At 38.1% G+C, this 18,996-nt stretch overlaps 1 protein-coding gene across 2 annotated transcripts; it reads right to left on the bottom strand.

The window, feature by feature from the left end:
- Window positions 1–1,033: 1,033 nt before the first annotated feature.
- Window positions 1,034–4,144, bottom strand: LOC145092555 (B3 domain-containing protein REM10-like). 2 transcript variants are annotated; one of them, XM_079030500.1, is made up of 5 exons: window positions 3,784–4,144; window positions 3,473–3,709; window positions 3,117–3,387; window positions 2,930–3,039; window positions 1,034–1,983 (listed from the first exon to the last, which is right to left on the bottom strand). In XM_079030500.1, the coding sequence occupies exons 2-5, from the start codon at window positions 3,554–3,556 to the stop codon at window positions 1,243–1,245; spliced, it is 1,206 nt and encodes a 401-aa protein (XP_078886626.1). In that variant the 5' UTR covers window positions 3,557–3,709; window positions 3,784–4,144; the 3' UTR covers window positions 1,034–1,242. The 2 variants fall into 2 exon arrangements, with proteins under 2 accessions (XP_078886626.1, XP_078886625.1); XM_079030499.1 differs by having other exon boundaries at window positions 3,473–4,144.
- Window positions 4,145–18,996: the final 14,852 nt, after the last annotated feature.

Here is an 18,996-nt window from a genome sequence, read left to right as displayed (position 1 = left end):
CTCACAAACGAGTCGTGACGATATCTCAAAGCCTTAGCGACATATTGTTGGCCTCCGTACGGAACATTCTTTGCCTATTTTTCATGCGGAAGATTATGTCTCATTTTTCATGCTAATAAGATGGATTAGCAAGGATTTTCATCAAAAAATGTTCGTTGAGTTGAAAGAAAAACAAACCCACGAGCGTGTATGAATGTGCACCCCTCCCCCCCCCTCCTCCTCCCCTTCGAGCAATGATCCATGACATTATTACAAGTCATTTATCGTATAACAATGTCACTTTACCTCTTTGTATAATTAAATAAAAGGACCTTGCATCGATAACAAGCGAAAAAATTGGCAACCAATATATAATAAAATTATGTTTATGTGCAATGTTTTAAAAACCGGCTTTTTAGTTGAACCGGTAGGGTGACCGGTTTCCGGTTCAACCGGTTTAACCGGTTCGACCGTCGTGTTAACCGGTTTCTATGTTTTTCATGGTTTTTTCCTATTATCCTACACATACGTACATATATAAATCATGAATTTGATGTTTACAAATTCAAACATTAAAAATACAAATAAAAATAAGTTTTTGATTAATCCAAATACATTAAAATAACATATAACCATAAGTTTTAGTGTTTACATCAATCAATATACATCAAAAGAAAAATAAAGTATAATACCGTTATGAAATATAATTTTAGATGAATATAAACACATCAAAAAACTTTATAAAATTTATTATATGTTATATTTACAGAAAACTAAATAGATATGAAAAAAATCACCAAAGTTTATTATGTAAATGGTTTTTTCAAGTGTTTTTATTCGATTTAACCGGTTCAACCGGTTTATTTTGACCGATTTTTTTATAAAACCGGCTGGTTCAATCCGGTTCAAAAATCAATGTAAAACCGATGATAGTTGAACCGCTCCCTCCCTCAGTTTCCGATCCAACCGGTTCGACCGGTCAGTTCAAACCGGTTTTTAAAACATTGTTTATGTGAGTTTCGGTTAAAAAAATAAATATGTATTTATCTTTAAATTTTAATAAAAAATTTAAACCAATTAATATTAATAGGTGTTTCTACTTTATATCCAAATACTTAACCTCGTTATATAACGATCATGTCAAACCATAATAATTCAAACAAGTGATCCCAAACACCCGGACCATCATCACTACCACTGGTATCACCACCACCACCACAACAGTCAATCAATTTTGTCCATGGCCACCAACCCAACTCGAGGTTAAAAGTAAATAACTTGCTTGCATCTAAACAAACTCTCCATCTCTGGCTCAGGTTTCACCTCACCATCACCAGCGTGAGCTTTCACCTCACCACCAGCGCGAGCTTTCACATGCAGCGGCGGCGGCCCTCCCTTGTTTCTCATCACCACTTCCACCTCTGCCGGAAATGATTCATCTTCAATCTTAACCTTAACTCCACCGCCGCCACCACCACCACCACAAGGTTCTCCAAGTGGTGGCGCCCCCCTCTTTTTCTTCAAAACTCCCACCTCCGGCCACAACCCATCTTCAATCTTAACCTCCACACCACCACCTAACTGTCTCTCACCCGGCGACCTTCCCCTCTTTCTCTTCACCACCTCCGCCTCCGGACCTGATTCATATTCAACTTTAACCTTTACACCACCACCACCATCTAGTTTCTCAACCGGCGGTCTTCCGATCTTCCTGTTCAACCCCTTGACATCGGGAGATTGTCGTTTTATTGGTCTTTTACTCTTGATCATCTCCACTAGAATCAAGACGTTTTCTTTCTTGATGTACTTGAATAAACACATATCGCCGTTGCATAGGTCGTGATATTGTCGGAAATGCGGCCACCCCGATGCTAAATAGACTCTTATATTCGAGTATATTTCAACTTTTAACCCAATTTTCCATTCTTTTCCTTCTTTATCCTTCATCTTTATGCTCGATTTATTTTCCAAACCCGCAGAATCCACAAATTTCTTCGGCAACCCCTACAAAATTTAAATTAAAAATCAATTAATTACCCAACAACAAAACGTGATTCAAGAAACCTAGGCCTTTTCCCGAGATGTAAGGTACAACTTTCGAGACATGAGGTTCAACTCATACTGTTGTCTTTTTTAAGTATTTTAATATATTAAATTATTATACGATCATATATTTATATTTTTGTAGATATATATACTTTTAAAAAATTAAAGGAATAATATGTATTATTTATAGAAAATAATCTATCCTTTTTCTGTAATAAATCATAACTTTCACGACTCATACGAGAAGAATAACCAATTACCTTTTTTTTTAACTAAAAAATCAAGAAAGTAAATTACCAATTATAACTTTCACAAAGACTCATACAATTTTGAAGCATAACCAATTAACTTTTTTTAACTAAAAAAATCAAGAAAGTAAATTACCAATTATTTACAGGCTTTTAAATTTTAATAAAACCGTTCATTATTTCTTCTACAATTTATAAATTTTAACAAGTAAATAGTCACTTCCTATCAACATTAACAAACTTCAAAAAACGAATCCATCAATCCTTGTAATTAAATCAAGATTATAAGTTTATTATGATTAATTAATTAGTATCATCCATCTATATATATATATATATATATATATATATATATATATTTCAACTAATATTTTTCTACAAAACCCATAGGCCCATAGTATAAATTTTAATTAATATTAAGGCCGTTTCAAAAAAAAAATATTAATTTACAATTTTACCATAAGGGTAAAGCTTTCTCTTTCAAAACAAATGCAAGTTTTCTTACTATCAAATCAACCGAAAATAATACTAACTTTTGAGAAAATACAAAGCTACCCTTTTGCCGATTATGGTGTTCTTTTAAGGATATTTCTATGCAAGTGAAAAAAAAAAGTCCATTTAACATTGTTTTGTCATTTGAAGATATAAGATTTTACCATATAATATTTGTGGTTTCTCTCACAAATGACCTTTTGAAAGTAAAGATCCTCATATGGCGCAACATCATCATCATCATGATGTTGGCCATCATCTTCATCATCTTCACCTGAAAATCTTGATCCATCAGTCAAAATCCAATTTAATGTTCTTGTATTTATATAAAGGAAGAGAGAGAAACCAAACTGGTGTGCGTTAATGGCAGATCTTTTTCACACCCATGTTCATCAAAGAACGAAACCTGGAAGGTGAAGGAATCAACTAGCCAGAAGACAAGAATGTCCCTGGTAGCCAACTGGACATCCTGGGCCAGTTTCTCCCATCCATGGGCAAAACAGTAATCTTCACCGATCTGTTTAATCTTCAACCTCCATGAGTGCTCCCCTGTTGCAGTCTTGAGTATTGTGTTTTTAGGGATCTTATGTAAATACCTCCTCACAAAAGCAATTGGTAATGACTGCAAACAAATTTCGGTTTTTTCCATGAATACAGATATCATATACAGATGCATATACTTATACACGCGGAGGATAGAGGAGTACCAGATGTGGGGAAGAAGGGTAACGAACGACCTTGAAGAAGGAAGGAGAACCCTGTTTTGGCTCACTACTTCTATCAGTATCCATTTTCAGTCAATTGAAGAAACTTCGATTTTGATTCTTTTATCGAGAAGGGTTTGGGGTTAGTTGAAGAACAGTAATGAAAGAGAGAGAGATGGATGAGATAACCGCGCTGATTTGTGTTGTAGAGGGTTAAATATTCGAATCGACCGACATTTCCTACACCAAAATGGTGGAGATGAACGGCGAACAACCTAAAATCCACAAAAAAAAAAAGAAAAAAACAGACCCACTTCTTATCAAAGTTTGCAGCTGTAGTCGCCGGATAAAAGTCACCGGTAGGGAGGGATTAGGGTTGGGTAGTCGCCGGTGATGGGTTTGTTGGTTCTGTAAGAACCGCCGTTGATGGATTTTTTAAGGTGGTAGTCGCCGGCGGTAAGTCTTGAAGAAACGACGTTAGATGAGGTAGACACGGTGGTGAGTAACGCCGGTGGGAGGTGGTGTTGAAGAAAACCGACCTGCGAATGGCAAACCCCTTTATTGAGTTGGTGGATCTCGAAAGAGTCCCATTGAATTGACAAAACCTGGCTTCACTTTAATGAAGTTAATAATTTTCCACTCTAGCACCGAATCCTTTTTTTCTTTTACATCAAACTATGTGTAGATTACGGGGTGTTAGGGATATCTTTTGAGAGGGCAAAAAAATTTTGGGAAAAGATAACAAACAAAAGATGTATAGAAAAGCTTCTTAAAACTTCTTTTGGATTTTTTAAAGAAGGAAAGATGACTTTTTTGAAAAGTCAGGGAAACCTAGCTTTTTGAAACTTTTCCCAAAAGTTCTTTTGCCCTCTGAAAAGATACCCAAACACCCCCTATTTCCGATTCAATTCTATTCTATATCTAATACCAATTTGGTTTAGGAGAACGCTATCAATACATTTTTATTTTAGGGAAATTAGATACTATATATCAATACATTTTTATTTTAGGGAAATTAGATACTATATTACCCTAAAATTTGATTTTATATTAATTTATTAATATTTTTTGTCATGACGTTATATTAACAATTTTGTTGTAATATCAACTAAATGATATGTTATTCCTGTAATTATTTTTTTCGAATTACAATAAAATCATTAAATTTACCAACATTTTGATTTTAACACCAAGTTTTAAATTATAATAAAGTCATTATATTTCCACAAAATTTCGATTTTGACACCGAAATTATTTTTTCAATTATGTTATTTCCTTTATAATTTTGTTGCAATGTCATGCAACTGACCGATTCAATAGATAATATTGTGGTTTAGAAGTTCGATTTGTACAACAAATAAATAAATGACAATCCAATGGTGCAAACTCACTTACAAGTCGGTAAAAAGGACATAGTCACCATTTAAGGAGATGTTATTGTGATTTAGAAGCTTGATTTGTACCACACGCAAATAAAGGTCACTATAAGGTCGATTTAGTGCTTCAAACTCACTATCTCCAGGATCGACCTTGTAGGGTCTTTATTTACTTGTACAAATTCAGCTTCTAAACCACATGTAGCGTCCTAAAATACCGAGTAAAAACTTCGTTTTTCAATCACCAAAGCTATTCAAATATTTGTTCAAAATACAATCATAGTGTAATGTGTTCTCCAACATCAAAGTAAAATCATAAATAAATAATGAGGAAATAGGACTCCAGAAGATGCAGTGCGATCAAGTCGGACCATTCCTTTTGGAACCAGAAGTACCTAAAACGTTTAAACATAAAAATGTAGCACAAAACCTAATGAGTTTCCCAAAATACCACATAACCATCACAGGCCCCACCCAATATGCATAACGGGCCTCGCCCATCATACTTAATGCGCCCCATCGAAACGACAAAACGGATCCCGCCCAATTCATATAACGAGCCCCACCCACATATATAACGGGTTTTGCCCAACATATATGCAAGAGTCACAAAGACAGTTTAACATCCTATATAGTATAGTGAGAAGACTCACCTCACACTCGAAGTCGAACAGACTGCAACTCATGTAGTCGAAAGGTTGGTGCTACACACCACCTAAAGAACCATATAAAGCCAACCCATTAGTCTACTAACCAAACTACCAATTTAACCAAAAGTCAACCAGATCAAAGTCAATGGTCAAAATCAACTCGAAAGGTCACCGCGTCGTGGCTAACTTCTGGCCGTGTCGTGGCTGCTCCATGACAAAAAAATTGTGACTTTTCTAGCCACCACGTTATGGCAAGCATGTCACCACGTTGTGGCAACTACACACACACACACAAAAAAAAAAAAAAAAAAAAAAAAAAAAAAAAAAAAAAACCTTGATGGATTAAGCCCTTAATCCATTAAGTTCCCAAATCACGATTTCCATAAAGCTTCCTTACACTCCTAAGCACCATAAAAGTCCTTGCTTTGTGGACATGCATGTCATCCATTCATCAAGGTCAAAATAGGAGAAATAGGGTCATAATCCCATGAATGAACTCAAAACATCATAACATTTTAGATATGGAGCACCTACCCATATTTGGAACCCTAAAGGTTCATACAAATCCAATCTTTATAGATATGCATGACCCATGCATGTCCTCCATTCGAACTAGGTCAAAAAGGGAGAAAATGACCTAAATCTCATATAACACCTACAACTCCTAGATCCATAGGATATAACACTCAAAGGACCTTAATGAATCATAAAGTTGCTAAATTTATCTCACCCACTCATCCAAACTTCAATTATGGAACAAAATATGCCAACAATCCTAGATTTACAGGAAATAAACAATAAAGATTACGTTTTGAAGACGTAAAAATTTCCAGAAAATGATCTCAAAGGTAGAGCAAAGTTTCTAGATGGATCCTTGCACTAGAGACTTCTTCTTCTTCCTGAGAAACCGGGTGTTACAACTCTCCCCCACTTGGATCAGGTTTCGTCCTCGAAATCCATTGTTGTAAATAACTCAGGGTAATGCTCTTGCATCTCCTCCTTGGGTTACCACGTCCATTATGATCCATTATGGTGTTGCCACTGCACCATCACCAAACCCACCACCTTTTGTGTAGTGCATTCGCCTTCCTGTCAAGAATCACAAACCGGTATCCCGACATAGTTCAGGTGTTCATCAACCTGAATGTCATCCAATGGGACCACTCCGGGATCATCGGCTAAACATTTCTGCAACTGTGAGACGTGAAATGTATTGTGGATCTGGCTAAGCCTTGTAGGTAGCTCCAATCGATAAACAACCTTGCCCACCCAACAATAATCCTAAAAGGACCGATGTATCTGGGGCCCAACTTGCCCTACTTCCCTAACTGAATGACGCCCTTCCATGGTGACACCTTCAGAAGCACAAAATCCCTAACCTGGAAGTAAAACATACATCACGATCTGATACAACAGAAATAAGAACCCCATGTCGTGCAACCACCTCCTTCATATGGATCTCGGCTAACTTCTCAACAAATGAACTATCCATAATTGGGGTGAAATGGGCGCTCTTGGTCAACCTGTCGACAATAACCCAGATAGAATCAAGAGTAAATTACACGGATGATCCATCCACATACCCACCATTCGTCACTATTGATGTGCAATGAAACCTGGACATCCGTTATTGTTTAATCCCTTAGACCAAACGATTCTCCCCCACTTAGATTCGATTGTTCTCTGTCATACCCCCAAACCAGAACGGCGAAATCGTTCGAGGGCGGATGACTTCATGTAGTATCTTAACAATTGAATACATAGTAAAGAAAGTAAAACAACCATCATATATATAATTTAAAAGTTACATTGTTGAATGATACTTGTTTCAAAACAAATTACAATATGATGATAAAATGAGTTTTAAACTAGCGCCTTAGCGTCACTTCTCCAAAAGCTTAAGTTTACCTGTATTACTGAATCTCTGAGAAATACAAGTAGATTTGAAAGAGTAGATCAACATTTAAGCTGGTGAGTTCATAAGTATTTAATGTCAATGTTTCTATAAAATCGAATGAAATTGTTTGTAGATGTTTGAAAACTCCTAGAAAATCTCATATTTCCTACTAGTATAAAAGTAGTCTTCTACCAAGACCCGACTGTTTTTGAATGTTTGCTTCTAGAAATCCAATATTTTTCCATAAGTGTGTGGTAGTTTAAAAGTTCCAAAATTGTAATGCAATAGTGTTTTTCATGCCTGGAATAGTAGATTTATGTATGTATAAAATCACTAAGGCATTTTATAACCCTGTAAATCAACGTGTTTTTAATACTCCATGTGAGTTTTATAACCATGATATTGACACAGACTGCCTGTAACAACGTTCTTCAGGCTTTGGAATGTTATGACGTTTGTCACCCCAGACCTGCCGGTCTAGCTGTAGCTAACACTTTAGGTGCGGGATTGTCAATCCTGTATAGATCTATACACAAGTATCACGCTCTCTCTACAAGAGATTATATTATATAATACAGGACTTTAACTGCATACTTGAAAGTACGTGAAGTTGAATGTCTCACAAAACTTAGTATCAAATAGATTTACGTATGAAAAGTCCAATTATTCTTGTATATGAAAGTATTTCCTTGATATAGTACTTATAGTATGTAAAATCTCATGAATATCTAGTAAACTTTACCTATTATAGTTTTTCCAAATGTGTGATTCGTTTGTATGATAAACCCTAGTGTAGTGTCGACTTTGTATGTAAAGTATAACATTTGTAATAACATTATTGTACATGTATACTCAAAATATAAATAAAGTGTTTGATATTTATATAACAACATGTTTCATTCCAAAAAGACAAAGTGTTATCATGATATGTTGTATGAGAATGTTTTTGTATGATAGTTATAAATCACATATAATTTATTATATAACAAAAGTATAGCAAAAGATTGATGTTTTTCACACGAGGATAACCGTGTGTGTACTTGTATCCCCCCCCCCCTTAAAAGTGTATAAAAGCATTTACAAAAACATTTGAAAACGTAGTTATAGGGGTATGAACTCACTTGATAAATTGAAGAAGGTGAGACGAAAACCGAGCAGAACTTCGACAGGAGAAAGCGGATTTCTCGGGATTCTCGGGAATTCTCGAGAGCATAGAAATTCCTTCGGGACTTGGGTATGAAAACTAGGACTTCAGGATATTCCTTGCACACAAAACGGGGTAAAAACGCAAGAGAAAGAGAGAAAATGAGCAATTTTGCCAGGAACCCTCGCACCCTTTATATAGTGTTTGGAAACCCTCGGTACGCGGGGCATACCTAGCGAGGTTATGAGGCGCGTTCGCATGTGTCATGGCTTACCGCATCCTCGGATGAAGCATTTTATGGGAGGGAATAGAGGCGTAGGGGCGACGTGAACGAACCGAGGCCTAGCACCCGAGTACGTGGGGTGTAAATCGTCTTGGGATGTGTGCCTCGAACTTGTAAATTCCGTAACTTTCGCATACGAGCTCCATTTTGACGTTCTTTATATGCACGCATATGTGAGAATATAATCTACAACTCTCGTTTAGACTTCGTCGGCAAATTTTGAATTTATTTTGAATTATATATTTTTAATAGGCCGGGACATGAAAAGTCTGTTTAAAATCCATAACTTCTTCATCCGATGTCCGTTTCCGTCAGACTTTTTACCGTTGTGCTACCATTGACGAGATCTTCGATTTTCATTTAGGTTGTGTCGGCCACAAATCACTCGACCACTGTTTCGAGTTTTTAGTTGTCTACTGCCACTTTGGAACTTAGAAAAATCATAACTTCCTCATACAAAGTCAGATTTGGACGTTCTTTTTATGTATGTTCATGGTCTAACATTATCTATGACTTTCACTTAGATACCTAAGGCTAAAAAGTGTTTTATTGAAACTTCGTGTTTTTACGTTTAGCAGGGTTTTACCGGTTTTTACACGAATCTTCGGTTGGTCATAACTTCTTCGTTATAACTCGGGATTCGAGTGTTCTGGATATCTCTGAAAACCTTGACACGATATCTATCATTTAGACAACCTAATTGAGACTTTTTGAACATTTTATTTTCAAAGATATTTTATTAACTTAAAACGGGTTACAAGGTTCGACTGGAATTCGTTACATTGGCTTGAAATTTCGGGTTGTCACATTCTCTTCCAATTCAAAAGGTTTGATGGGTATCCAATCCATTTCTCATCCTTACAGTTCACATTGTCAACAACTTGAACTTACAAGAACTAACATTCTATTACTAGCCAATCCTAGCAATCACACACATTCCAAAACTAGATGAATACTTCCCAAAATCTCAACGAGATCAATAATACCAAGCACTTTCCACTTAGTCCCCTACAAGTCCTCGACGACTTATCGAATGACGAAGAACAAGATCACAATTATCGAAGTGGGTACCCAATTGATTCTGTGACCTACTTGCACTTAGGGCAAATCCCCTACGAACCTGCAGCTGACCATAATACGAACGCATGAACTTGACAATTACCGCTTGTTAGGTTTAATACAAACAATCCTATGTGTGCATGCAACCCTAGTTGGATCTATGTTTTCACTATAAGACATACAATTTTATGAACACAAAATAAACCCTAGCATGCTTCTATGATTTTCGAAAATTACATAGAAGTGTAGTAGACATACCTTTGTTGTTATATAGCAATAACAACTAGTTTTCTTGATCTCTTGAACTCTCTTGAACTCTTGAAAGCAAGAACCACAATTGTAGTGCCTCTAATGGCTCACAAACACCTTGAAGCAAGAAGGCAACTAAGAAAGAGAAGGGAATGATGCTAATTTCGGCCCTAGGGTTTCCTTGGAATCAAGTGGCCTTAAATTGAAGCATAGGGCATGTATTTATACTATAGGGTGCTAGGGTTTTAGTCTAAACCCTAATGGACAGCTTAGCCACCAAGCAGCCCAAGGAACCTTATGGAATGAAGCCTTGGACGAAAATATGATGATCCTTCATCATAATTTCGTTCCCCCTTAGCCCATTAGGTTTCCTAGCCCAAAACTCAACTATCACACATTTGACAGTTTATACCCCTTTATTTAATTAATCTCTTTTAGTCACCAAATTAATTCCTAATTAATTTATGACTAATACTAATTAAATAAATATGATTTCTCCTTTAATATATTATTCTTATAATATATAAATAAATCATAATTTCTCCTCTCTCATATCAAATTACCTTGTCAAGTTGCTTTGGTGAAGGCAACCCAAAAGGACCATGCACACTCGGGTCAAGTATATACCAAATATGGTTACTAACTTAGACACTAATCCAACAGTCTCCCACTTGGATAAGTCTAATAACTATATCTCACGTATGACTTCCGTACCCGATAGCAATCGTAGCTTTCAATAGCCGCTGTCAACCCTGACCAATAATCTGTCCTTTAGATAAGGGATCACATAATCCTCTGTTCTAGATATCATGCTAACAATACTTATTGTTTAGCACTTTATTGTATTGTTAGCACTTTATTTCTTGATCTCTGATTTGTTCGACATAGAACTCAGTTGAACACATCAACTTTATCCTGACCGGGCCCGGCACATAAGTCAAACCAAATCATCAAGTGACCAAGATATCGCTTTTATCCTCATAGAATAAAAGGAACAGAAAAACGTCGACTAATATGCCTTTATCATTTACTAGTTGAACCACACACAATAATACGTTTTATAACATCAAGTTACTGATGCGTTTTCGCATTATCAATGTATAATCAACTAGCAAACAATAACCATATCTCTAGGTTTAAAGATTATATGATATTATCATCTTGCGATCACTTGTGATAACATTCATGTAGTAATACCAGCAAGTGTGGGTCTATTTCAATGCTCAATACAAATTTCATAAGCACTCATAAACTTCGCAGCAAACCTTTGCTATGTCTAAAACTTTTCAGACAATCTACAAACAAATTTATGACAATCTTCCTTCATATCTACTTCCAACATATGAGCGATTGTGAACTGTTCGAATAATCTTATTATTCAGGAAGTCAAAACATGCAAAATCGACACGATAGATAAATAATCAACACAAGATAGAAACTTTCTTATAAATAACACACCTTTATTTAATCATCATTTGTTGAATATGACATTATCTATTACAAGTTTCCTACTTATCTAATCTAAACTAATATCGTCCTTCAGCCCTACGCTCCTAGCGTGCTGCAAATGCTTGACCCTACTCAGTCCCTTAGTAAGGGGATCTGTTGGGTTATCTTCTGACGATACCCTCTTCACAACGAGGAGTCCCTCTTCTACCCGATGTCTAATAAAGTGGTATTTCCTGTCGATATGTCGAGATCTGCCATGATCCCTTGGTTCCTTGGTTAAGGCAACCGCTCCTTCATTATCACAGAAAATTTCCACGGGCTCCTTTATGGATGGCACAACTCCAAGGTCTCCAATGAAGTTCTTCAACCATATAGCCTCCTTTGACGCTTCGCTCGCCGCAATATACTCTGATTCGCACGTTGAATCAGCTACGGTCTCTTGCTTGGAACTTTTCCAAGTCACTGCTCCTCCATTTAGGGTAAAGACCCAGCCTGACTGCGATCGGAAGTTATCCTGATCCGTCTGAAAACTAGCATCACTGTACCCTCGTACCCTTAAGTCATCACTCCCACCGAGGACTAGAAACCATTCCTTGGTCCTCCGAAGGTACTTAAGAATATTCTTAACTGCAATCCAATGTGCTCTACCAGGGTTCCCTTGATATCTGCTGACCATGCTCAAAGCGAAGGCCACATCAGGGCGAGTACAAGTCATAGCGTACATGATAGAGCCTACTGGGGAAGCGTAAGGTACTCGGCTCATATTAGCTATCACTGTCTCTGTACTCGGGCTCTGAGTCTTACTCAGCTTGGTATTGCTTTGGATTGGCAACTCCCCTTTCTTGGAATTTTCCATACTAAAACGCTTTAGTACTTTTTCCAAGTATGTATCCTGACTGAGTCCTATCAGTCTCTTTTCCCTGTTTCTTACTATTCTTATTCCCAGAATATAAGTGGCTTCTCCGAGGTCCTTCATAGCGAAACATTTCCCAAGCCAGGACTTGACTTCCTGCAAGGTTGGGACATCGTTTCCTATGAGTAGTATGTCGTCGACATACAATACGAGAAAGCTTACTATACTCCCACTGGCTTTGACATACACACAAGATTCATCTTCGCTTCGTAGAAATCCAAACTCTTTAACCTTCTCATCAAAACAAAGATTCCATCTGCGAGATGCTTGTTTCAATCCATAAATAGATTTCTCAAGCTTGCATACTCTATTCGGATGCTTCACATCGACAAAACCCTCTGGCTGATTCATGTAGACATCCTCAGCCAACTTTCCATTAAGGAGAGCGGTTTTCACGTCCATCTGCCATATTTCATAATCATGAAACGCAGCTATGGCAAGCATCACCCTAATAGACTTTATCTTCGCAACTGGTGAGAAGGTCTCATCATAGTCAACTCCGGGAGTTTGAGTAAAGCCCTTCGCAACCAATCGCGCTTTATAAGTATGCACTTTCCCATCCATGTCCGTCTTCTTCTTGAAGATCCACTTGCACCCGACTGTCTTACGAACCGGTACATTATCAACCAAATTCCAAACTTGGTTGTCGTACATGGACTGAATCTCGCTGTCCATAGCCTCTTTCCATTTTGCAGACTCTGGGCCTGCCATGGCTTCTTTATAGCTGCTAGGTTCATCCAAATTTACTAGTGTACTATCACTAATAAATGTATCCCCTTCAGTAGTAATATGAAAACCATAAAACTGGGGTGGAACACTAGCCCTAGTGGAACGTCGAAGAGGTAGGGACACGTCAACAGGTTCAACAGGAGTTTCCTCCTCAAGTTGAGTGCCAGTGTCAGAGGTTCCTTCATCGCTTTGATCTTGAATTTCTTCAAGTTCAATTTGCCTCCCACTGTCTACTTAGCCTATCAATTCCTTTTCTCGGAAAACTCCTCTTCTAGCAACGAAGACAACATTGTCACTCGGTCTATAGAAAAGGTAGCCAAAAGACTTCTGCGGATAGCCGATGAAATAACACTTCTCACTGCGAGGTTCTAGTTTGTCGTGAGTCTCTCGTCTTACGAAAGCCTCACAACCCCAAACCTTGATATGTGCCAACGAGGGAGCCTTCCCTGTCCACATCTCGTGAGGAGTCTTGGAAACCTTCTTAGTGGGAACTAAGTTAAGTATATGGGCGGCAGTCTCTAAGGCATACCCCCAGAAAGCTATTGGTAACGAAGTCCGACTCATCATAGAACGAACCATGTCCAACAAGGTCCGATTACGTCTCTCAGCCACACCATTCAATTGTGGCGTTCTCGGAGGCGTCAATTGCGAAACGATTCCACATTCTTTTAGATAGTCGTGAAACTCAAGACTTAGGTACTCTCCTCCTCGGTCTGACCGAAGCATCTTGATTTTCCTGCCCAGTTGATTCTCCACTTCATTCTTAAACTCTTTGAACTTTTCAAAGGTTTCCGACTTTTGCTTGATCAAGTAGATATATCCATATCTGCTATAATCATTTGTAAAAGTCACGTAGAAGCGGCAAGCATCCCTTGTGGTGGATCTAAAGGGCCCACACACATCGGTGTGTATGAGATCCAATAAACCCTCACCCCTTTCACAAGTGCCAGTAAAGGGTGACTTGGTCATCTTCCCAAGTAAACAAGACTCACATGTGTCATCGTCCCTAAGGTCGAATGACTCCAACACTCCATCCTTTTGGAGTTGGGCTATGCGTTTCTTGTTGACATGGCCAAGGCGACAATGCCACAAGCATGCTTTGTCTAGACTAGTAGACGAATCAATATTCAAAACATTATTTCCAAAATTATCAACAATCATCACTGATTCATAAATCCCATTACAAGGTAATGCATTGAAATAAAAGACACCATTCAAATAAACATTAATAGAACCATTACTATTATCAAAAGAATATCTGAAACCTTGTCTAAACAACCCGTGAAAAGAAATAATGTTTCTTGCCATATCTGGCGAATAACAGCAATTCTCTAAATCTATTCCTAACCCATTACTCAACACTAAAGAATAAACACCGACTTTGGTCACAGGCGAAGATCTTCTGTTTCCCATAATCAGGTTCATCTTCCCATGCTCCATCTCCCTACTTCTTTTTAGGCCCTGCAAATCAGAACAAATGTGGTCACCACATCCTGTATCAAGAACCCATGAAGTAGCAAATGATGAGTTATTAGATTTAATAGAATACATACCTACAAATGTGGGCTTGATCTTCCCATCTCTTATGTCCTGCAGATATTGTGGGCAGCTTCGCTTCCAGTGGCCCTTTTGGTGCCAATGGAAGCACTCTGCTTCTTTAGGATCGGAAGAGGGTTTAACGGGGCCAACTTTGGTCCCACTTGAGGACGAACCATCACGGGGTTTCCCTTTATGGTGGCTCTTACATGGAGCCTTCCTCTTTTTGCCCTTTCCTTGACCTATTGCCATCACAGGAGCGGCCACAGCAGGGGACGGTGCAACGGATTTGTCTTTGCGGTTGCTCTCAGTAGTCCTCAAAAGTCCTTGGAGCTTGCTCAAGGAGACCTCCTCTTTGTTCATATGGTAGGTCATCCTAAACTGATTGTAGCAGGAGGGCAAGGAGTGGAGGATTATGTCAATAGCCAAATCCTCATCAAACTTAACATTAAGTTTGAGAAGACGATCAACATACCTCTGCATTTTCTGCAAATGAGAGGTTAGGGATTCTCCACTCCCCATCTTAGCGGTGATCATGCTAGTAATGATCTTATAGCGCTCTTGCCTCGCGCTCTGGTGATACCTGTCCAGCAAATCTTGATGCATTTCATATGGATACATGTCCTCATAGGACTTTTGGAGTTTGAGGTTCATGGTGGCCAGCATGATGCAGTGAACTTTCGTGGCATCACGCTCGTGGGCCTCAAAGGCGGCCAGTTCCTCAGGAGTAGCAACATCTGGGATGATCTTCTCAAGCTTTTCATCGAGGACATATTCTTTGTCCTCGTAGCGTGTGATCATGCGAATGTACCTCATCCACTCGTTGAAGTTTGAACCATCAAATGTCACTTTTTGACACAAGTTCATCAACGAGAATGACCCAGAAGCGTTGTTGTTGTTGTTGTTAGCAGACATCTGAAAAAGAAAGGGACAAAGCTTCATTAGAAATGAATCCCTAATTAAACACCCAAATGAGAAATTAGGGCTAGGATTCAACAACATTATTTACAACTTAGAAAGGGATGTCGTACTCTAAAAGTAAATAACTTGAAGGTAAGTGAATGACGATTCACTAATTCTCACCATGAAAAACGAAAAAGCAATTTAGGTTTTAAATGTATTGAAAACTCCTAGATCTTTGAGATTCATTGAACTTTTCAATGGCATGTTTAAATCTCGATATGCATTTCACATTTGTGACTGGGATGCCGAGGATCGCAAACAAATTTGTGAATAACCATGCGAATTAACGTGGTGCACTCAATGTCACTATCACCTAATCAATGTGTCGGTAAACCACACACGCTCCATTGATCTATGACAAACATCGAGTCACCCTTCGCTACCTATGTCATCCCCAAATTGATGTGCCGGTTAACCACACGCGCTCCATCAACGTTTGACAAGGGTACGAAGTGTAATTCCATGGATTAGCATCATTTTCACATTTTACCCTAAAGTAACTAAGAGTGGGAATTTGTAAAACAATGTAGTTACTTTAATATTTCCATTATACTTTTAATGAGGAATTAAGTGCCCTATCCTATCCGTTCGGCTAACGACCCTCCACCAGTCAAGCAAGCGGTAGATGTGAGTGTACATCCATTAAGCGCCATTTTATAGGCAACAACCTTATACCCACCTTATAGACTGGCTTCGTGAATGAGGCCTACTAGCGATAAGACTAGCTTATTCTTATACATATATAATTATTAATCTTATAATATTATAATTGTATAAGGGTGTATTTTAAAGCATTTCAAAATACTAGTATCTTAATGTGTATTTAAAATTTTCGAAAATTAAGGCTATTTAATTTAAAATTTTAAACACCAAAAACTTTGATTTAATAATTATCAAGATAAAACAATTAATTTGAATTATTAAATCTTTAAGGTTTATCATAAAATCAAAACTGATATTATCCCCTAGATTTTTGTATTTTTTTAAATATATGGAAAGGATAATACAAGATCTTCAATTATCTAGTTTAAACAATTAAATTGATAATCACAAAGATAGCAATATCCAAATCCCTAAAATCTTGGGATCTTATCTTGGGGGCAAGGGATTTTCGAAATCCCTAGGGTTTCTTAACCCTAATTTCGAAATTTGGAGGCTAGGCAAAAGGTTTTAAGAACCCTATCAAAAATCGCCAACTAGGGTTTTGCAACCCTAATTTGCGAAAATACCAAGCCTTAGGGTTTACTTGCCATAAACCCTAATTTGCCAAATTCATAATATGTATCAAATCCAATTGAAAACAAAAAACCAATGGCTCTGATACCACTGTTAGGTTTAATACAAACAATCCTATGTGTGCATGCAACCCTAGTTGGATCTATGTTTTCACTATAAGACATACAATTTTATGAACACAAAATAAACCCTAGCATGCTTTTATGATTTTCGAAAATTACATAGAAGTGTAGTAGACATACCTTTGTTGTTATATAGCAATAACAACTAGTTTTCTTGATCTCTTGAACTCTCTTGAACTCTTGAAAGCAAGCACCACAATTGTAGTGCCTCTAATGGCTCACAAACACCTTGAAGCAAGAAGGCAACTAAGAGAGAGAAGGGAATGATGCTAATTTCGGCCCTAGGGTTTCCTTGGAATCAAGTGGCCTTAAATTGAAGCATAGGGCATGTATTTATACTATAGGGTGCTAGGGTTTTAGTCTAAACCCTAATGGACAGCTTAGCCACCAAGCAGCCTAAGGAACCTTATGGAATGAAGCCTTGGACGAAAATATGATGATCCTTCATCATAATTTCGTTCCCCCTTAGCCCATTAGGTTTCCTAGCCCAAAACTCAACTATCACACATTTGACAGTTTATACCCCTTTATTTAATTAATCTCTTTTAGTCACCAAATTAATTCCTAATTAATTTATGACTAATACTAATTAAATAAATATGATTTCTCCTTTAATATATTATTCTTATAATATATAAATAAATCATAATTTCTCCTCTCTCATATCAAATTACCTTGTCAAGTTGCTTTGGTGAAGGCAACCCAAAAGGACCATGCACACTCGGGTCAAGTATATACCAAATATGGTTACTAACTTAGACACTAATCCAACACCGCTCTCACACCTACGATCAGATCCATTCCTTATTGCCTTGAAACTACAAAGAACCCCTACAAACCTTGCATTCGAACCCGACATGCACACCTCACGATTTTCTTGAATCCTTGCTGAAACCACCAATCATTGAATCGTCTGCTGATCTTTTCTCACTTCATACTTGTTCCGATGATAGCCAATGCATCCCACATCTCAATCCAACTCTGGCTCACCCAAACATCCCCTAAACACGGCTCTCGGGATGCAAAATCGCATCATGAAGAAAAACTATAATCCCAGGTGGAGACTTAGATACACCCCACATAACATCTCATACATAAACATACAATCATTAATATATTTAATAAGGGAATGAAGGAAAAGAATACAATACGCACATGCGACATCAACTGATGGAACTCGGGTCCCCTCGACCTGTGACAACAATGCTTGGCTCCTCACCACAGGAACCTCCACTTTGCCCTCGCAACTATTAGTAATCCTCAAAGTGGTTGGAGCATGTGCCCTTACCGATCCTCTCATCAACTCCGGACAGTCGACCTTCTTGTGGCCCACTTGGTCGTAGTGAAAATATAACGAGCTTGTCCCTAGGGACAATCTCTGCTGACATGACCAAACCTACTACACATGTAGCAAACCATACCCCTAGATCGAAAAACCCCATCGTACCCCTTCCCGCACCTGTTGCACTGACCTCGGGCCTGCTGGCCCCTCAACCACTGGTGAAGTCTTGGGTCTCTTTGCAAGACCCCCATCTTCCGGCACATGATCTAGCTTCCCTTTCCTCATGTGATACAAATCAATCTCCCGTTCTCGAGCTCTAACAATCATATCATTCAGGGTTTTGCACCCTGACATACTCACAAACTCCTTGATGTCATCCCTCAGCATATCATGATACCTTACCTTATTCATCCCCTCCTCAATGATCTTTACCATAGTCTCAGTAGTCCGATGAAGGTCCTGAAACTCCCTCGCCAACTGATGCACCTCAATAGTTGGTGCAAACTCTGCCCTAAACTGGATCACAAACTTATACCAAGTCATCATCTCCAGGGCTTTGCCTCCCAAAGCGAAGTCGACCTCCTCCTACAAATTTTGAGCCCTATCTTTCAGAAGACAGGAAGAAAATCTAACCTTCAA

The sequence above is a fragment of the Lactuca serriola genome, chromosome 3 (genome assembly GCF_051521515.1).
Source record: "Lactuca serriola cultivar US96UC23 chromosome 3, Lser_US96UC23_V15, whole genome shotgun sequence".
In the NCBI taxonomy this organism is placed as follows: Eukaryota; Viridiplantae; Streptophyta; class Magnoliopsida; order Asterales; family Asteraceae; genus Lactuca; species Lactuca serriola.
Note: the sequence above shows the minus strand (reverse complement) of the source record. Positions and strands in the feature narration are given on the sequence as shown.